This window comes from Heptranchias perlo, chromosome 29 (assembly GCF_035084215.1).
Source record: "Heptranchias perlo isolate sHepPer1 chromosome 29, sHepPer1.hap1, whole genome shotgun sequence".
In the NCBI taxonomy this organism is placed as follows: Eukaryota; Metazoa; Chordata; class Chondrichthyes; order Hexanchiformes; family Hexanchidae; genus Heptranchias; species Heptranchias perlo.
In genome coordinates, this window is record NC_090353.1 from 3,173,896 (window position 1) to 3,196,530 (window position 22,635).

General features: G+C 42.9%; 1 protein-coding gene across 2 annotated transcripts in view; it reads right to left on the reverse strand.

The window, feature by feature from the left end:
* The window catches only part of rfx2 (regulatory factor X, 2 (influences HLA class II expression)), a 151,777-nt gene that overhangs the window by 120,550 nt on the left and 8,592 nt on the right, over positions 1 to 22,635 (reverse strand). For both annotated transcript variants that reach the window (XM_067967988.1, XM_067967986.1), the window contains exon 2: positions 1,221 to 1,345. In XM_067967988.1, the coding sequence (XP_067824089.1) occupies positions 1,221 to 1,337 (117 nt within the window). In that variant the 5' untranslated portion in view covers positions 1,338 to 1,345. The remainder of the gene's footprint in view (positions 1 to 1,220; positions 1,346 to 22,635) is intronic.

The following is a 22,635-nucleotide window of genomic DNA, read 5'->3' on the forward strand; positions in this document are numbered from 1 at the left end:
CGAGGAAGACGAGGCACAAGGCCTGGGTGGACTTTGTATGGGGGTATTCAAAGAAATGGCCAGTGAAATCGTTCATGCACTTGCCACAATCTTCAGGGAATCGCTAGAAACTTAAGTATTGCCCAAAGATTGGAAAGAGTGTAGTATAACACCAATCTTCAAGTATAGAGACCGATCAAGTAATTACAGGCCAATGAGCCTAACCTCAGTCATGGGTGAGGTATTAGAAAGCATCCTGAAAGAGGGGACAATGAAACACCCAAGACAGGTATGGGATGGCAAGAGTGTCAGCATTGATTTATGGGAGGGATGTTTTAGACAACAAACTTCCCGGAGACCTTGTTAACAACAGAAATCCTATGGATGTGATGTATTTAAATTTCAGACCAGCTTCTGCTGCCGTACCACACAAGCAATGAGTCTACAAGGTAGAAAGGCATGGGACAGAGGCAAGCCTGAGGGGGATTGAGCATTGGTCAGAGAAAGCAAAGATCAATTATGAATAGAGTTGCATCAACTAGTGATCACTATTGGGGTGCCACAAGGATTAGTACTGGGGCCATTGCTGTTTTGGGGATGGGAAGAGAAACGAGTTGTATATTAACAGATAACACTAAATTAGGAGGCCAGTTTCAAACAATTGGGAACAGTGAAACCAAATACAAAAGGAATGGGAATAGTTTGGGAAGCTGGTCTGATGAGTGGTAAATAGCATTTAAGGTCGACAAGTATGGTGTACAATTCTGATCACCTTACTGCCATTGGAGCCAGTGCAGAAAAGTACAGCCACAATGATATGGAGCTTAAGGCAACTGAGCTATGAGAAGAGGTTGAAGGGACTGGGACTATTTGCTCTGAAGAAAGTTGAGAGAAGATAATATTGAAGTACTGAAGATTCTTAAAGCTGTAGATAAATTGAAGCCAATAATACATGCGAGATTGCCACGAACTCAAGAACCAGGGGGCATGGGCTCTGGCTTAAAAGAGGCACAGACAGTTTAGATTTAACTACATTGCAGAGCAGATGGAATGGACTGTCCAGGAAGGTAGATAGTATGGAAAGATATGAAGGATAATTTAATAGATGTCGAAGGATTGGCTACTGAGAGGCATTAGTTTTTGGGACTGAACAGATCTTGTACAGAGACTGTATATTCCTATATCCAAGTACAATATTGCCCCTCCAGGGTCCCAGTGATGTCAGCGCTCTAGATACATACCTGTTGTGGTGCTGGCACTTGCTGTACCACTGCAGCCTGCACAGATGGCGGACCAGCAGTGGATGTCCGCAGGGTCACAGTCGATGGTGAGTCGGACGCACCCTCTGAGCTCTGCATGCTAGTTTCTATCAAAACAGAAAGACAAACAAGTCATTATTAGCCAGAGGAATGTTGCAGATGTTATAACTGACGAAGCATGCAGTGGTGGCACAGGGAACTGCTGAGGTCTGTGGCCAGCTATTAGGCCATCGGGGACTAATACTGTGCAATAATAAAAAAAATTAAACACAGAGATTGTAGCTTCTATCATGATTTCAACTTTGATGTCTGTGAATCAGAAAATAACGGCAAAGTTTGTTACAAAGCTTCAAAATAAAAGAACAAACTTTCATTTATATAGCATCTTTCACAACCTTAGGACATTCCAAAGCACTTCACAGACAACAAAGTAGTTTTGAACTGTAGTTACTGTTGTAATGGAACATGGCAGCCAATTTGCACACAGCAAGATCCCACAAATAGCAACGTAACAATGACCAGATAATCTGTTTTTAGTGATGTTGGTTGAAATAAATATTAGTCAGGACACCGCGGAGAACTCCCCTGCTCTTCTTCAAATAGTGCCATGGGATCTTTTACATCCACCTGAATATCTCATCCAAAAGACACTCCCTCAGTACTGCACTGAAGCGTCAGCCTAGATTTTGTGCTCCCCAGCAACTTCAGATTCAGAAGCGAGAGTGCTACCAACTGTGTCAAAACTGTGCGTATTCAGACAAATACACATCTTCTTAAAAGTCCAAATGAATACAAGTGGATGTTTACATTATGGAAAGCTAAATGATGATCTTCACTGGGATTGCACTTTAAAAATCCATAAAATCCCAAAGATGTCATTCATATTCTGATATTTTCCCTTCGATTCTGGAGCACATCTGATTCACCGCCTCATCTTTCAAATGCCTGCATATCCAACATATTGGAGATGACTTTTGTACACAGTACAACATTCTGCAACTCTTTACAGCATTTTAAAAGCTATTATACACTATTAACTCCATTAGCTACACACTCCAACCTAGAAAACCAGCTAAAGCGGACATGGCCCAGAAACAACATAGGAACAGCTCGATGAAAAAAGACCAAGGTCCATCTAATCCGCCTTCTACCATCCTGGTAGTCGTTGATACAATGATAATGGAGTTGTTGACTAATCGTAGCAATCAATCTCTATCAATGGGTCTACAACAAACCCAGACATGAGGTGAGGAAAGCCCCCAGTGGTGGAGAGCTTTGGGAACCATAGGTTCAAAGTCACCTGTTCCTCCCAAGCCGGTTACACTCAACACATCATGTCTTAAATTACTCAGATATTGTAGCCCAAAATTATATATTTTATAAAGAAATTGATCACATTTGCTTTTGAATCAATACTAACTGTTTCCACCATCTCCCGAGGGAGCCTGTTCCATAGATTGACCGCTTGCTCACTGAAACAATGTTTCCACAGATTGGTTTTGAATTTACCCCCTTCACCCCGTGTCCTCTGGTTCTACTATTAAGGTGATAATTCACAAACAGCTCTGCATATAGGGGTTGCACTAAAAGTGCATTGGGACATAGGCAGGTGATGACTTAAACAGCAGGAGTACCCAACATTTAATCAATTTCATTGCAGGGGAGAAATCCAAATTATTTAAAAGTACAATTTGCTGCTATGGTGAGTTCTGAAATTACTGAAAAGGGATGAGTGCTGATGGGATGAGATTGACATTCTAGGAGTGGGCTTGCCCCCACAAAGTTTTGATTTTCAACACTTCATTTTGTGCATTTGGGAGTCTATTGAAATTTTACTTTCAAAGCCACTTGTATGGACTCAATCAGCACCATCCATTAAGATATTACAGAAACGTCAAACAGATGTGTCGAGGGATCACCAGTATTGTCCAGCCTTCGTTGCGCTTTGAGCCTGCCACAGGTTTCGTTTTTTCTACTAGAAATAAAAATCATTACATTCTGCAATCATTTTTTTAAAAAAAGTATGGAGTGCACAGAAATGTGATTTCCAGGATCAAGAATGGGAAGCTGAAATTTGTGCTCTCACATGCACCCCCGACAGATTGCTTCCAGTCTGGAGGCAGCAATCTATTATATTTTATTGATTATCAATGTCACGCCTCAAATTTCCTCATAGATGTTGACTGCTCCAATTTAGGTTGGGTGGGTTCTTTCTCCGATCACTCCATGGTAACAGGGACCTTAACCATGGGTGTGGAAACAGGCAAGTTACAGAACATAACCAGGTACTGCGGCTCACACAAACCAACAACTATCTGCATTACACACCACAGCAGTGCACTGTAGTAAAATCCTAAATATGGGAATCTCAGTGGGGTAGAAGTGATGAATTCCTACTTACTTTTATACAAATTACACCAGTTCCAATCTCTGGCAATTCCACTAGGGCAGTGACAGGAATGCTCAATAAAGTCAGTTAATGCTTTCACACTGGAAAACATTCTCATCTCAAACAAATTGTTACAACTAATCCTGAACAAAATTCACCTTCATGCAAGAAAAGAGCCAGCACGCTCCAGAAAGTTCCTTTAAGGAAAACAAAGTTTATAAAAGTTGCATTTCGTAGCTTCGGTTTTCTACAACTGCTTTGGAGGACAAAATAATTCTAACATATGTACCTTCCAATCTCAGAAACCATCAGCTCATCTTAAAACTTTCCTGCTTCAAGCATGCATGTGACCAACAAGAGAGGAAGTTGGTTCTATTAGTCTTCAGTTCTCCTTCAAAATAATCTGTTGGTTCCAACACCCTCCAGCTGTGCCTTCCATATATCTGGTTCATGTTAACAATCTGCAATCCCAGTGAAAAAAGCAGATTTTTCTTGTGTAGCACTCACATGGACTGAAAAAGTGACATATCAGCTTTTTAAACTGTTATTGGCGTGGATTATTCGCTGCCTTTGAGGGTAACTAATAAAAATGAAGTCTTGAACCCATTATTCTCCCCACAGCAGCAGAATAGCAAAACACCTACACAACAACAACTTGCATTTATATTGCATCTTTAATGTAGTAGAATGTCCCAAGGTGCTTCACAGGAGCAATTAGCAAACAAAATTTGATGCCAAGCCACATAAGGGGATGTTAGGACAAATGACTAAAAGCTTGGTCAAAGAGGTAGGTTTTAAGGAGCATCTTAAAGAAGGAGAGAGAGAGGTAGAGAGGCAAAGAGGTTTAGAGAAGGAATTCCAGAGCTTAGGGCCCAGGCAGCTGAAGGCTTGGCCGCCAATGGTGGAGCGATTAAAATCGGGGATGCGAAAAAAGGAAAGAATAGGAGGAGCGCAGAGATCTCAGAGGGTTGTAAGGCTAGAGAAGGTTTCAGATAGGGAGGGGTGAGGCCATGGAGGGATTTGAAAACAAGGATGAGAATTTTAACAGAAAGACATTCCCAGACCAGGAGCCAACGTAGGTCAGCGAGCACAGGGGCGATGTGTGAACGGGACTTGGTGCAAGTTAGGATATGAGCAGCAGAGTTTTGGATGAGCTCAAGTTTCAGGGTTGAAGATGGGAGGCCAACCAGGAGAGCATTGGAGTAGTCAAGTCCAGAGGTACACACACACAAGCTTGTGCACTGTACTGCTTTAGGATGCAGTTGTGAGTGCTTTAGGCGCAGTATCTTCTCTAATGGCTTGGCAAGGATTGTACAGCCAAGGAGCATTGCAGGTGATACTGAGAGAGGTAGCTAGTTAACCCTGGCTGCTTGCACCGACCTCCAGGGTTATATGAACATAAGAAATAGGAGCAGAAGTAGGCCATACAGCCCCTCAAGCCTGCTCCACCATTCAATAAGATCATGGCTGAACTTTGCCCTCAACTCCACTTTCCCACCCAAATCCCATTTCCCTTGATTCTCCAAGAGTCCAAAAATCAATCTATCTCAGCCTTGAATATACTCAATGACTCAGCATCCACAGACCTCAGGGGTAAAGAATTCCAAAGATTCACAACCATAGAAAAGATACAGCACAGAAGGGGACCATTCGGCCCATCATGTCCGTGCCAGCTCGAAGAACAACCAGGTGCCCATTATAATTCCACCTTCCAGCACCCAGTCCGTAGCCCTGCAGCTTACAGCACTTTAGGTGCAGGTCCAGGTACTTTTTAAAAGAGTTGAGGGTCCCTGCCTCAACCACCAATTTGGGCAGCGAATTCAATACACCCACCACCCTCTGGGTAAAAAAGTTTTTCCTCATGTCCCCTCTAATCCTTCTGCCAATCAGCTTAAATCTATGTCCCCGAGTTCTTGAATTCTCCGCTAGGGGAAACAGGTACTTCCTGTCTACTCTATCTGGGCCCCTCAATTTTGCACACCTCAATCAAATCTCAGCCTCCTCTGCTCCAAGGGAAACTCCAGCCTATTCAATCTCTCCTCGTAGCTGCAATTTTCAAGCCCTGGCAACATTCTTGTAAATCTTCTCTGCACTCTCTCCAGAGCAATTACGTCCTTCCTGTAATGTGGTGACCAAAACTGCGCACAATACTCCAGCTATGGCCTTACCAGCATTTTATACAGTTCCATCATTACATCCCTGCTTTTGTATTCTATACCTCGGCTAATAACGGAGAGCATTCCGTATGCCTTCTTCACAACCTTATCTACCTGTACTGCCACCTTCAGGGACCTGTGCAAATGCACTCCAAGGTCTCTCACTTCCTCAACCCCTCTCAATATATTCCCGTTTACTGCGTATTCCCTTTCACTGTTTGCCCTCCCTAAGTGCATTACCTCACACTTCTCCGGGTTGAACTCCATTTGCCACTTTTCCGCCCACTCCACCAACCCATTGATATCTTCTTGGAGTCTACAGCTATCCTCTTCACTATCAACTACACGGCCAATTTTTGTGTCATCTGAAAATTTGCCAATCATGCCCCCAACATTCAAGTCCAAATCATTAATATATACCACAAACAGCAAGGGACCCAACACTGAGCCCTGTGGCACACCACTGGAAAACGGATTTCCATTCGCAAAAACATCCATCGACTTTTACCCTTTGTTTGCTGTTACTGAGCCAATTTTGGATCCAATTTGCCACATTTCCCTGTATCCAATGGGCTTTTACCTTTCTGACCAGTCTGCTATGTGGGACCTTGTCAAACGCCTTACTAAAATCCATGTAGACAACATCCACTGCACTACCCTCATCAATCCTCCTCGTCACTTCCTCAAAGAATTCAATCAGATTTATAAGGCATGACCTTCCCTGAACAAATCCATGCTGACTATCCCTGATTAAACCATGCCTTTCCAAGTGACAGAATCAATACTGAGAGATAGGATAAATTAATAGTTTGCCCACCACCGAGGTAAGACTAATCGGCCTATAATTGTTCGGCCTTTCCTTCGTACCCTTTTTAAACAATAGTACTATGTTTGCAGTCTTCCAATCCTCTGGTACCTCCCCTTTATCTAGTGAGGATTGGAAAATGATCCTCAGAGCATCCGCTATTTCCTCCCTGGCTTCCTTCAATAGCCTAGGAAACAATCCATCCGGCCCTGGTGACTTATCAACTTTCAAGGATTCCAGTCCCTCTAGTACTTCCTCTCTCGTTATGTTTACCATATCCAATATTTCACACCTCTCTTCTTTAACTATGTCCGGATCATCCCTTTCCTTTGTGAATACGGAGACAAAATATTAATTTAAAACCCTACCACATCCTCTGCTTCTACACACAAGTTACCCTTATCATCCCTGATAGATCCCACCTTTTCCTCAGCTATCCTCTTGTTCTTAATGTACTGATAAAACATCTTTGGGTTTTCTTTAATCTTACTAGCTAATATTTTTTCATGCCCTCTCTTTGCTTTCCTTATTTCCTTTTTTATGTCATCCCTGTACTTTCTATACTCCTTTTGGCTTTCTGCAGTATTTAGTTTTCTGTGACAGTCATAAGCTTTCTTTTTATGCCATATCTTGCCCCGTATACTTCTAGACAACCAGGGGATTCTAAATTTGGCAGTGCCACCCTTTTTTTTTTTTTTTTTTTTTTGAGGCCACGTGTCTGCATTGTACCCGTAGAATTTCACTTTTCAGTGCCTCCCACTGATTTCTCCTCAAGTAGATGTGTCCAGTCCACTTCTGCCAAATCACCTCTTAGTTCTGTAAAATTTGCCTTCCCCCAATTTAAAACGTTTACTCCTGATTTAACTCTGTCCTTTTCCATAATAATGCTAAAACTAACTGAATTGTGGTCACTATCCCCAATATGGTCACCCACTGTCACTTCACCCACTTGCCCATCTTCATTTCCCAGGACTAAATCTAGAATTGCATCCCCTCTTGTTGGGCTTGTCACGTACTGGCTAAAAAAGTTCTCCTGGACACCGATCAAGAATTTTGTACCCTCTGTGCCCCTCACACTGTTTGAATCCCAGTTGATGTTAGGTTGGTTGAAGTCCCCTACTATTATTGCCGTCTTATTTTTGCACTCAAATTTGCCTACATATTTGTTCTTCCATCTCCCTTTCGCTATTCGGGGGTCTATAATACACTCCTAGTCGTGTGACTGCCCCTTTTTTATTTCTTAGCCCAACCCATATGGCCTCAATTGATGATCCATTTAGCATATCATCCCTTCTCACAACTGTAATTGATTCTTTAACCAACAATGCTACCCCCGCCTCTTTTTTTTATCACCCACTCTATCTTGCCTGAAAACTCTATCTCCAGGGATATTGAGCTGACAATTATCCCCCTCTTTAAGCCAGGTTTCCGTTATAGTAATGATATCATGCTGCCATGTGTCTATCTGTGCCCTTAGCTCATCTGCTTTGTTTGTAATACTCCTTGCATTGAAGTATATACCCTTTAACCCCATCAAATTCCTGTGCTGAATACTATTTAACCTTTCCTTCTTTTGCCTTTCTGAGTCGCTAACTACATCACTAACTACTTTTCTACTTCCCGTTTCCTGGTCTGAATTTGTCGTATCTGTACCTGCCCTTTGGTTCCCATCCCTCTGCCATACTAGTTTAAACCCTCCCCAACAGAACTAGCAAATGCCCCCGTGAGGATAATGGTCCCGCTTCTGCTTGGGTGCAACCCGTCCAGCTTGTACAGGTCCCACCTTTCCCAGAATCAGTCCCAATGCCTCAGGAATTTAAACCCCTCCCTCCTACACCATCTCTCAAGCCACGCATTCATCTGGTCTATTCTCCTATTTCTGCTCTCGCTAGCACGTGGCACTGGGAGTAATCCTGAGATTACTACCTTAGAGGTCCTGCTTTTTAATTTATTTCCTAACTCCCTAGATTCTGCTTGCAGGACCTCATCCTTTTTTTTACTGATATCGTTGATACCGATATGGACCACGACCCCTGACTGTTCACCCTCCCCCTTCAGAATGTCCAGCAGCCGCTCCGTGACATCCTTGACCCTAGCACCAGGGAGGCAACATACCATCCTGGAGTCACGTCTGCGGCCACAGAAATGCCTATCTGTTCCCCTTACGATGGAATCCCTTATCACTATTGCTCTCCCATTCTTTTTCCTCCCCTCCTGTGCAGCTGAGTCACTCGTGGTGCTACGGTCTTGGCTTTTGCTGCATTCCCCTGATAAGCCATCTCCCCCAACAATATCCAAAGTGGAATATCTGCGAGAGGGAGATAGCCCCAGGGGACTCCTGCTCTACCTGCCTAGTCCTTTTACTCTGCCTGGGGGTCACCCATTTCCTTTCTGCCTGCGTAATCTTTACCTGCGGTGTGACCACCTCACTGAATGTGCAATCCACGGTAATCTCAGCATCACAGATGCTCCACAGTGAATCCACCCACAGCTCCAGCTCAGAAATGCAGTTAGCCAGTAGCTGCAGTTGGACACACTTCCTGCACACATGGTCACCAGGGACACCGATAGTGTCCATGACTTCCCACATAGCACAGGAGGAGCATATCACGGGTGCAAGCTCTACTGCCATGACTTGCCTTAGATTAAGCTCGTTAGTTACTCCCTTTAAGAAGTTTACTCTGAGTGAAGAAATTCCTCCTCATCTCAGTCTTAAATGGCCGACCCTTTATCCTGCGACTATGTCCCCTAGTTCTCGACTCCCCATCCAGGGGAAACCACCTCTCAGCATCTACCCTGTCAAACCCCCTCAGAATCTTGTATGTTTTAATGAGATCACCTCTCATTCTTCCAATGCCACAGAACATCGGCCCATTCTCCTCAATCTCTCCTCATAGAACCACCAGGTATTAATCTAGTAAACCTTCTTTCCACGGCCTCTAAGGCAAGTTTATCGTTCCTTTGATAAGGAGACAAAAACTGTACACAGTACTCTAGGTGAGGTCTCACCAAAGCCCTGTACAATTGTATCAAGACTTCCTTACCCTTGTACTCCAACCCCCTTGCGATAATGGCCAACATGCCATTTGCCTTCCTTGCTTGCTGTACCTGCATGCTAACTTTCTGTGTTTCTTGTACGAGGACACCCAAATCTCTCTGAACACCAACATTTAATAGTTTCTCACCATTTAAAAAATATTCTGTTTTTTTATTCTTCCCACCAAAGTGAATAACCTCACATTTCCCCACATTATACTCCATCTGCCACCTTCTTGTCCACTCACTTAATCTGTCTGTATCCCTTTGTAGACTCTTTGTATCCGCCTCACAGCTTACCTTCCCACCTAGCTTTGTATTGTTAGCAAACTTGGATACATTACACTCGGTTCCTTCATCTAAGGTCATTAATATATATTGTAAATAGCCGAGGCCCAAGCACTGATCCTTGCGGCACCCCACTAGTTACAGCCTGCCAGCCTGAAAATGACCAGTTTATCCTTACTCTCTGTTTTCTGTCCGTTAACCAATCCTCAATCCATTCTAATATATTACCCCCAACTCCACGAGCCCTTATCTTGTGTAACAACCTTTTATGTGGCACCTTATCAAATGCCTTTTGAAAATCCAAATATATTACATCCACTAGTTCCCCTTTATCTACCCTGCTAGTTACATCCTCAAAAAACTCTAATAAATTTGTCAAACACAATTTCCCTTTCATAAAACCATGTTGACTCTGCCTAATCATATTATAATTTTCTAAGTAGCCTGTTACCACTTCCTTAACAATGAATTCCAGCATTTTCCCGACGACTGATGTCAGGCTAACTGACCTTTAGTTCCCTGTTTTCTCTCTCTCTCTCTCTCTCCTTTCTTGAATAGTGGGGTTATATTTGCTACCTTCCAACCTGCTGGGACTGTTCTAGAATCTAGGGAATTTTGGAAGATCACAACCAATATCCACTATCTCTGCAGCCACCTCTTTTAGAACCCTAGGATGGAGGCCATCAGGTCCAGGGGATTTGTCGGCTTTTAGTCCCTTTAGTTTCTCCAGTACTTTTTCTCTACTGATATTAATTACTTTAAGTTCCTCGCTCTCATTAGCCTCTTGATTCCCCACTATTTCTGGTATGTTTTTTGTGCCTTCTACTGTGAAGACAAATACAAAATATTTGTTTAACGTCTCTGCCATTTCCTTATTCCCCATTTTAATTTCTCCTGTCTCAGCCTCTAAAGGTCTTTCTATAGAGCGATTTTGGTAGAGATTTGGGAAGAAATCACCTGTTGATTCAGCAAAACATGGCAGAAGAATTTATAACACAACCAGAGTCACTGGTAACAACCCCACCTCTTTAGGTCAGTATGAAAGACAGCATAGCTGCCTTGCTTACCTTGCAATCCAGTAGTCCAGATTGCTGCTGACAGCACCGTTGAACAGGACCACAGGATTCATGTCCTGGTTACAGGAAGCCTGATAGAAACTGACGTTTCTTATCTAATCACCTCCAGGGAATATGACTGGTTTCAGTCACTACAGGAGGAACTTCAAACGACATGTAACCAGAGAAGACAGAACATCCATAATGTCTGGCTAGAGGTAAATGCATACACAAATAGAGGCAAATGAATAAGACAATGCCATTATACAAAGTTTTAGAGCAATCAGAAAGTGAATTCCTGATAATTACATTGAAAACTATCCTTACTTTTAAGACAACTGTAATTCAGTTCCAACTTGTGCCACCTAAAGTGATCTCCATCCATACAACAGTATTGCAGACTACAATGTAAATATACAAGCAGCTGTCAATGGCTGGCTGACTGCTATAGCTGCTCAATCAGACCCCTCTCAATGCTCTGCTGTGCAGAAAGCTGCCAGCGTCACATCCCTTTCACCCTCTTAGCCAGAAAGAGTCTCTTTCCCCTTCTTTTCACTGGCCAACTCCTATGTTGGGGCGTGCAAGAATAGTCAAAAAGATAAGTTGCTCAGAAGGCTGGGCTACAAAGTACACCTTAAGCATTCAAAATAAGACCTGCCAGTCTCAGGACCAGTTATATAGGTTCTGTGGGAGCCTCCCCACAATAGGGCTAACAGAGGAGCAGATGTGCAGCAAAATCCAAGACAGGCCGAAATAAATCCAAGCTATAAAGCTGAATACCTGCTCAGTGCGGAGGAACAGCGAGAGGAACGCATTCCAAGATGCAGTGTTTGAGGTCTGGTAGGTCAGCAAACTCAGAAAAAGATTAGTGAAGACAAATGTAGGTCCCTTAGTCAGAAATGGGGGAAATTATCATGGGGAACAAGAAATCGCAGAACAATTAAACACATACTTTGGTTCTGTCTTCACAAAGGAAGACACAAAATAACCTCCCAAAAATGTTAGGGAACCAAGGGACTAGTGAGAGGGAGGAAATGAAGGAAACTAGTATTAGTAAGAAAATAGTGCTAGGGAAATTAATGGGGCTAAAGGCTGACAAATCCTCAGGGCCTGATAATCTACATCCCAGAGTACTAAAGGAAGTGGCCCTGGAAATAGTCGATGCATTGGTGATCATCTTCCAAAATTCGATAGAATCTGGAACATTCCTACAGATTGGAGGGTGGCAAATGTAACCCCACGATTTAAAAAAGGAGGGAGAGAAAAAACAGGGAATTACAGACCAGTTAGCCTAACATCAGTAGTGGGGAAAATGCTAGAGTCTATTATAAAAGATGTGATAACAGAACACTTGGAAGGCATTAACGGAATTGGACAAAGTCAGCATGGGTTTATGAAAGGGAAATCATGCTTAACAAATCTACTGGAGTTTTTTGAGGATGTAACTAGTAGAATAGATGGGGGAGAACCAGTGGATGTGATGTACTTGGATTTTCAGAAGGCTTTTGATAAGGTCCCACACAAGAGGTTAGTGTGCAAAATTAAAGCACATGGGATTGGGGGGAATATACTGGCATGGATTGAGAATTGGTTGACAGACAGGAAACAGAAAGCAGGAATAAACGGGTCTTTTTCCGGGTGGCAGGCAGTGACTAGTGGGGTACCGCAGGGATCAGTGCTTGGGCCCCAGCTATTCACAATATATATCAATGATTTGGATGAGGGAACTAAATGTAACATTTCCAAGTTTGCAGACGACACAAAGCTGGGGTGGAATGTGAGCTGTGAGGAGGATGCAAAGAGGCTCCAATGTGATTTAGACAAGTTGGGTGAGTGGGCAAGAACATGGCAGATGCAGTATAACGTGGATAAATGTGAGGTTATCCACTTGGTTGTAAAAACAGAAAGACAGATTATTATCTGAATGGTGATAGATTGGGAAAAGGGGAGGTGCAACGAGACCTGGGTGTCCTTGTACACCAGTCGCTGGAAGCGAGCATTCAGGTGCAGCAAGCAGTTAGGAAGGTGAATGGTATGTTGGCCTTCATTGCAAGAGGATTTGAGTACAGGAGCAGGGATGTCTTACTGCAGTTATACAGGGCCTTGGTGAGACCACATCTGGAGTATTGTGTGCAGTTCTGGTCTCCTTATCTGAGGAAGGATGTCCTTGCCATGGAGGGAGTGCAACAAAGGTTTACCAGACTGATTCCTGGGATGGCTGGGCTGACGTATGAGGAGAGATTGGGTCGACTAGGCCTATATTCATCAGATGTAAGGAATCTTACAACACCAGGTCATAGTCCAACAAATTTATTTTAAAATCACAAGCTTTCGGAGATTATCCCCTTCGTCAGATGAATGAGTGAAAAGGTTCTCAAATCGCATATCTTATACTAGGCTGGGACAGCATCACACCAATCAAAAGGTGTCATTGTTGTTCAAACAGGCCAGTCACGGAGAACAGCACGTCCCAGTACACTGGATATACACTGTGTCAATTACACAGACAGACAGAAAGAAACCCAAATGGCAGAGAGAAAAAGAGAGAGAAAAAGAGAGAGAGAGAGAGAGAGAGTATTAAAAACATAACTTTTTTCCCCCTTTTCGCTGGTGGGGTTACGTGTAGCGTGACATGAACCCAAGATTCCGGTTGAGGCCGTCCTCACGGGTGCGGAACTTGGCTATCAACTTCTGCTCGACGATTTTGCGTTGTCGTGTGTCTCGAAGGCCGCCTCTCTCTCTCTCTCTGCCATTTGGGTTTCTTTCTGTCTGTCTGTATAATTGACACAATGTATATCCAGTGTACTGGGATGTGCTGTTCTCTGTGACTGGCCTGTTTGAACAACAACGACACCTTTTGATTGGTGTGATGCTGTCCCAGCCTAGTATAAGATATGCGATTTGAGAACCTTTTCACTCATTCACCTGACGAAGGGGATAATCTCCGAAAGCTTGTGATTTTAAAATAAATTTGTCGGACTATAACCTGGTGTTGTAAGATTCCTTACATTTGTCCACCCCAGTCCATCACCGGCATCTCCACATCATATATTCATCAGAGTTTAGAAGAATGAGAGGTGATCTCATTGAAACATATAAAATTCTAACAGGACTAGACAGATTAGATGCAGGGAGGATGGTCCCGATGGCTGGGGAGTCCAGAACCAGGGGTCACAGTCTCAGGATACGGGGTATGCCATTTAGAACCGAGATAAGGAGAAATTTCTTCACTCAGAGTGTGGTGAACCTGTGGAATTCTCTACCACAGAAGGCAGTGGAGGCCAAGTCATTAGATGTATTCAAGAAGGAGATAGATATATTTCTTAATGCTAAAGGGATCAAAGGATATGGGGAAAAAGCTGGAACAGGGTACTGAGTGAGACGATCAGCCATGATCATTTTGAATGGCGGAGCAGGCCCAAAGGGCCTATTTTCTATGTTTCATCAGGAGAAACACAGTTCAGATGGGTGATGATCTGGTGACAGGGGATTGGTTTTCTTAAAAGGAGAATGAATCTGTTTGTGGACATTTGCAAAATGAACTTTTGTCATTTTTATACAGATCTGCTGAGTACATGTGGAGTCTTGACCGCTTTAGACACCTTCTACCCTGGGAATGAAGGGGGAACATCACACTACAAGATCAGGGGCCTTCTCCCATTTATATATCTCACTGTAATCAGCAATGATCCAGCAGGTCAATTATGGAACTGTCACATTTGACGTTTGCAGGGTTAGTTTACTAGCAAGACACACTGATTATATATTAGCAGCAGTGTGACATCTTGCTGTCTTGTGCAGGTACCTTCCACTCAGTATAGCCTAAAATAACAGGTAGCAAGGGCTAGACAGCTATTGTTGCTAAAAATCCCATGATCTTCATCTTTACATTAGGTCTTTTCATAGATTAAATCAGAACAAGTCAGAGTTAAAAGTTTACAAATCAGTTGTCAGGTCACCAGTTTAATGTTCCATCTGTGATTGAAGTGTTTTTGCCAGCTAATTTCCTCGCCTCTTCTTGTGGAGGTTTATTGTTACCAGGTAGGGATCCATGGTTGTTGGTAACATTCCAGAGGGCAGCCTGACAATTGAACCTGGGACCTCCTGATCTGGACTAAACTGGGCAGCACCATTACCCACTTAGCCAGCAGCTAAAGCATGGTCCTTCTTCACTGTGTGGTCACATCCATGACATGATCTTAGACAGATAGAAACATGTAACATTTTTGACATTAGCTACTGGTAAAAAGTTGCTTTTTGAAAAAAAGCAACAGCGGTCCCTTATTGCATAATGATGGTGTTGCAACAGTAAAATGCCTCCTCCCCAACCAGCTACAATACTCATTTCTGCCCAACCCCACTTCCTCCTGTGCATTGTGCAGTTACATTGCACAGCACTGTCCACTGGGGATATGGTTATTATAACGAGAGAGAGAGAGAGAGAGAGAGAGAGAGAGCGCGCGCTGGTTTTGTTAGAGATGGCTGTCAGCGTAACGCGTAAGATGGGAGGAAGTGTCCTCTCGTGAACTGGGACTAAGCAAGGTCAGTGTTATAATGTAGGTGATGCTGTAGATGTTTGATATTTTGGTTTTGATCCAGTTCCAGATAAACTACACCAAAAAAGAACAAGCCTCGACCCTTTAGAAAATCTAGTACTTGTTTACCAAGAGTTAAAAGGTTTGTCTCTGTGGGGCACCTTTATTTGGTTGATGAACAGTTATGAACCTGTACCTTGCCACATATTCTAATGGGGTTACCTTCACACATCCATCACTGACATGTGTAACAAACACCATTTAATCACAGAAAAACACATACAGATGTTCAATTAAAATCAAGCCAAAGTGGCTGGCTATGTTTGCACTAGCTCACATTGTTTGCTAATTCACAGCAGTTGCTATGGGAGACCTAGTCCACTCCCGTTTCCAGGAGCTAGTTGCCAGGCAACTCACTGAATGCTCTGAAAACCAAACAATGCTATCCCCCAAATCCTGCCTCTACTCCTCATTAACTAAACATCCATTAATATTTCACCGATTATATCAAATATACATGGGATTTCTTCATTCATTATCTGCTCACTTTAACGGAACAGCAAAAAGCTACCTACAAAGATTAAGCACAGGATTTTAAAACAATTCACCCCTATAATTCAGATGTGCAAGTCTTGTATAGCACACTGGTCAATATAAAGAAACTGAGCTCCAATCGATTTGACTTATATGTTTTGTTAATGTTTATTGCAGTGAAATAAAAAGGTACCAGACAGAAAAACCCATGAGGGGACAGACAACATTTCTTAACAAGGAGCTATTTGTTGAGACTTGCTTAGAACTTGCACTTTACCAACAGATTTGTTTAAAGTGTGAACACATTATATAACCTGGCAACCACTGAGCATTTCAGTGCTGTCATGGGAGGGGGGAAAGAGAAGTTAATGATTTTTAAATCCACTTTGTTAGAACAATGTCCTGATTGCATTCTGTCAACTACCCCCACAATCTACAGAATTGCTAACAGCTTGAAGCTTGGGAAAATTTGGCAGGGCTGCCATAAAATATTTTCAAAGCAGCTTGTAAGAATTCATGCTGAAAATAAAAATGGATCCTGTTTTATGAAGTATTATTTGGACTGATGTTATTTAAATATAGTAATAAAAAAAACACAATAGCCCATTATTAAATGAATGCTCGACATGTTAGCATCAGATGCAATCGGCTATTTTAACAGAGGGATTAACCAGTGTAAAATAAACAGGTACCAACACCTCTTACAATATAAATTAGGCAGAGTAGTGGCAGCAAGGAGACTACAATATATACTTGTGTTGGTCTATTGCTCTGGTGCAGTTCTTGATGTCAGATGGGGGGCTGGGGCTACCCATTTGAGGGTTATAAACACTAAACACAACTTAAAACGACTGTGCATTTCTTTATAAATACAACTGATCCAAACTATACTATACATAACTTATGTAAATCAGTGCCCCTGAGTTAGAGGTCAGCTTCTTTCTGGTTCCTGATCACTATCCAATCACCCCTGCTGGAAAGTACGTGCTCGCGTGCATATGTGTCTGCAGACATCAGACGGGGAAAAAATTGTGATGTCCCCCATGGTTGAGTGCCCTGCTGACACCTACTGCTCGGCTCACCCATGAAGAATAACCATTTGGGTGAATATTGATGGGTGCCTGTCACTCTTGGAACTATGCCCCAGCAAACAGCCAGTGACTTTGGAAGAAGGTGGGCCGGGGGAAAAGAGAAGAGATGGTAATTGTGAGTAACAAGACCAAACAAAGTGACATATGTTCACAGTGCACTTTCAAAAGAAATATTACACTCCACTTATTGGGCGTCCATAGAAAGGAGGGCTGAATTCCACCGATTAAAAATCCTTGCCGTTGGGTTGCCTATTTCGCAGGTTCATTTCATGCAGTAATTAGGAGCTGATATTATTACCAGGCATCAGTTTCAACCATCTCCATCAGAGTGCCGAGTAAACAGCAAGATCAGGACCATGAAAGGCTTCCACTCCAAGATTCCAACTTTAAATAAACTGAGCTTACCCTAAATTCCATACTGCAGCATTAAACTGTGTCAGGAACAACACATGGAGTGAATTCACCTCACAAGGCTGTCAGTCTCATCACAAAGAGTCAAAGCTGAATTTTCATAATTTCCTGGCCTAGAGTATCACTTAAAGCCACCTCTCCCCCCCACCAATTTTGTTTTAAATACACAAAGATGAACACTTCACTAAAAAAAAGTGCCTTTCATGACCTCAGGACATCCCAAAGTGCTTCACAGCCAATGAAGTAGTTTTTAGCAGTATAGACACTGTTGGAATGTAGGAAACGCATGCAGCAGCCAATTTGCGCACAGCAAGCTCCCTCAAACAGCAACGTGATAATGACCAGATCATTTGTTTTAGTGATGCTGGTTGAGGGATAAATATTGGCTATGACACTGGGGAGAAATCCCCTGCTCTTCTTCGAATAGTACCATGGGATCTTTTATGTCCACCTGAGGGGAGATGGGGCCTCGGTTTAAAGCCTCATCCGAAAGACGGCACACCTCCAACAGTGCAGTACTCCCTCAGTACTACACTGGAGTATCAGCCTAGATTTTGTGCTCAAGTCTTTGGAGTGCGGACTTGAACCCGCACCTTCTGACTCAGCAGCGAGAGTGCTACCCACTGAGCCACAGCTGACTCCTTCAGAGCAAATTTTACTGGTAATCTCTTTCCAGACTTCCAATAGAAGCAGCAACGCATGCAGAAGGGAACAATTTATGCAACCATGATAGGTCTAGATAATTAGCTATATGAAAAGTCTGCATGCAATACCGAGAGAGGGGGATAGGTTTGTTGAATATTCTCAACCAGTGAGAACCTTGAATAGCTTGAATTAAAATTGACATTAAAAGGTGCATTGCGATCCAAGCTGCTCAAAGAAAGCAACATACTGTACAAATCAAAATGTTCATGTCACATGCTCGCTACATTGAGATTGGTTTATTTTAGATTTCAGATTTCTGCATCTTGGTATGTGGTATCAGTCTCCACACAAGGGGGACAGGCCCAGGAAACATATCCCACGTGTATAATTGAGAGCACAGTCACAGAACAATGGGGTGTGGTAACAAATTGTGTTTGAATTGGTGAATAAGTTTTAAAATATGCTATTGTCCTCCTGTCAATAACTGCAAGATTAAGTGGTCAACTTGGCCAGCTCACAGTGAGGTTCAATCAGATTAAGAAGACAAAAAAAGGAATACTGCTAAATGGAGAGGGACAAAGAAAGAGAAAGTGGTAATCACCGTACTTGTTCAAAACTAACATTGAATGGGTGGAATGTTATGGGGCAGGATGCAGGCCCCATGCAGAGTTGTGAAGGAGCAGAAATTTCATTTCACCTTTGCATCACAAAAGCTAGTCGCATTTTGCTGCATGTTAAAATATTAGGAATGAACTGGGCGGCGGCCCACAGAAGCTCTTCACAAACAAGTTGGAACATGCAACGCGTGTTCTGCAGTGGAGCAACTTTGTGCACCACATGGACTGTCGTCAAATGGTGGGGGGGGAAAGAGATAGAGAAATGCCCACTTCAGTACAATTAAAAAGTCAGTCACATTTATTTATATATTGCCTATTCTGCTTCACTATAAAGGTATTGATTAGAATTACCACAGTTCACACTACAATATTCAAGACCTTAGGGGACCAGCAAGACATTTCTCAAAGGAGACAGTGTGTTCTCTCTGTTTTTCTGTTCATTACATGGAGCAACCAGTGGGACCAGAATGGGAAAAAGCTTGCCACAGGAGACGTACATCCCATTATATCGCTTGGATCAATTCTTGGTACAAAAGAAATCAGTGGTGTCGCCTATTCATATTTATAAGTTACCATATCTATTAGAGCCACCAAAATAACCAGCAAGAGCCCAATGAGACCTGGAACATAAATCCTATACACAATATAGACATCCATCTACTGTGGATCACAGCTCAAGAATGTCATATGCACATGGTTTCGAAATGACCTCATCTTCGTTCTGTGGAGTTGCATCACAGCTCATTGTATATCAGTGAATGAGCAAGCTCATTCTTCATATACAAAAAAATTGTTTTTAAAAGGTCTGGTTGGCAGTATTTATTGCCTCAAAGTTATGATCAATGACAATTTAGTTATTTGAATCAACAGTTCTTTTGCACATTCAATTTTCCAGCATTTAAAATACAAACGGGACAGTCTAAACGCTCACCCCCATTTAAAAAAAAGAGGAAACCTCACCAGCTACACAATTCGTTCTTGAATAAAAGACCTAAAATTCACCAGCAGCACAGGTCCTAGCGAGTTATGATGGCCTCTCGCGTGGCTCCAGACTCTGCCATCACACAAAAACAAAAGCAGGGCAAGGATTTTGGCAACTTGGTCTTTCCACACAATCGTGGTTTTCCAACACAGTGACAGGCAGCAGGAGTATAAAACCGCCGCAGGCAAATAAAGGGACAACTGTAAATCATACCATACCTTTAGAGTAAAAAACATAAATACAATTTGAAGATTACTCTATTGGTTGAGATGGCAACACAGCAGGACTTTCACTCGTCAGGGACTTTACAAGTCTTTCATAGGGGTCTCTGAAGCATAGACCAGATAATACACTGAAGCTATGGGTGCGTGTGCATCCATTCTGAGTAAGCTGGAAGTCAGCCAGGGAAATGAGATCCAGCTTAAGAGGAGCAGGATTTGGGGCCACAAACAAGGTTTACCGACAACTGCTGCATTCATTTTCATACATTTGTTAGCTTGTGGCACTTTTAGATTATTCGGGCAGCATTGAAGAAGTGATATTCACTACACTTCAGAAGTGATTCATTGTGTGAAGCACTTAGATATTTTGGGCGAACGATTTATAGAACGCCTTTCACTTCTTCAGGACATCCCAACGCACTTCGGTCAGTAACTTACTTTTTGAAGTGTAGTCACTTTTTATTTGTAGGGAAACTCGACAGGCAATTTGCTCACAGGCAGACGGGTCTTGGTTTAATTCCTTCAGTACTGCACTAGATTATGGGCTCAAATCCTGGAGGGGGGCTTGAACCCACAACCTTCTGACTCAGAGGCAAGAGTGCTACCAACTGAGCCACAACTGATACCTTCCTCCACTCCCATCACCCCACCATTGGCGGCCATGCCTTCAATTACCTAGGCCTTAAGCTCTGGAATTCCCTCCCTAAACCTCTCTGCCTCTCCACCCCTCTCTCCTCCTTTAAAACTACCCCAATGACCAACCTTTTGGTCACCTGTCCTAATGTCTCCTTCTTTGGCTTGGTGTCAATTTTTGTCTGATTACACATCTGTGAAGCGTAATGTTGCCACTGTTTCTGAGAGGGGGAAGGAGAGGTGAGGTGGGAGAGAGAAAGGAGAGATGAGACGTTGTTAATGATAAGGTGTCAGCACGATAAGGTGTATTATAAATGCAAGAATTTGTTTTCACATCAGTCAAGGCTTTCAATCACTTTCTGGGTTCAAATTCTGAAACAACCTGGCACCTAACAGGTATGCCCCATCAAATTAAAGCAGGACAAATCTAACCCAGCCAATTGCTGCCCTGTCAGTCTCCTCCTAATTTTGCAGCAAAGCCATGAAGTTGGACATTCTTACAGCAGGTGGATATTTTTACTAAGTCAAAAGCAAAATACTTTGGATGCTGGAAATCTGAAATAAAAACAGAACATGCTGGAGAAGCTCCGCAAGTGAGGCAGCATCTGTGGAGAAAGAAACAGAGTTAACGTTTCAGGTCGAAGATCTTTCATCAGATCTTTACTAAGAAAGGACAGCATTAAATTTTGAATTAAGTGCAATTGGTCCCACAGCAAAGCTAAATCATAGATGAAGAGTTACCCACGTATATTTCAAAATATAAATCAACCTGCAGATTAGTGATATCAGCCAATCTAATCACAAAGCTAATCTACACCGGGAACACAATGTTCTTTTACAAGTTACTTGCTTTCTACCTGTATTCTTCAGCCCTCCATTCCCCAATTCCTGTCTGATCAGTGATTTGCATCAGAAATGCCCAAACTCTTGTCTGTGGACTGTGCACCATGGAGTCTCGGGGGCCACCTATACAAAGTTTAAAATCAACCCTCCCACTAACTTGGATGTCTCTCAAGTTGCTAATAGTAACACTGTTCTGATCTAAGATTTATCCACCAAAGAGGCAAAAGTATTAAGAACAGCCCTTCCCCACTCTTTCAGGCCCACAAGATTCAAACAGAATAAACCAACAAATAACAAACACAAGTGCAAAAAGAACGGGCTTATAGGGCCAGATTGCCAGGGTTTGGGGGCAGCATATGACACCAAGGCTGCAGGTTGGACTCACTCGATTTGTGGAATTGAGACCAAAAGAACGCAGGTCTAAAGCCATAAGTCAAGGACACCCTGCAAAGTCCTATGTTTCATTGGTGGTCTTGTCCCCATCAGATCCCAGACAGTCTCATACCCTCATTGTTCCCCATTACACAACAGCTACCTTTGCAACCATAAACCTGAGGGCTGCAGGCTTGAACACTCTGCCCCTCCCAGAGTTCCCAACATCACGATGCCGATGTCCAGCCAAATCAGTTCACTCCATATGACGTTAAGCAATTGAGTACACTGGGTGCAGTGAAGATTATGGGCCCCAACAATATCCTGGCTATGGTGCTGAAGACCTGCACACAAGAACTAGCTGGCCCCTAGCCAAACTATTCCACTACAACAACACTGACATCTACCAGGCATGTCCCATCATCATAAAGCAGGACAAATCTAACCCATCCAATTGCTGCCCTGTCATTCTCCTTCTAATCATCAGCAAAGTGATGGAAGTCATCAATAGTGCCATCAAACGACACCCTGTCACCAATTCCCTGCCCGCGGTTGCTCAGTTCAGGTTTCAACTGAACCACACCACACCTCATCTCAGCTTTGATCCAGGTATGAACTGAATGCAAGAGCAGCTGCTCTAAGCATTAAGGCAACATTCAACCGAGTATGGAGCACTAGGAGCCCAGCAAATCTGAAGTTAATCAGGGTCCATGGGAAAAGCCTCCAATGGCTGGAGTCATACTCGACTCACAGGAAGATGGTTGGGGTTACCGAAGGCCAATCA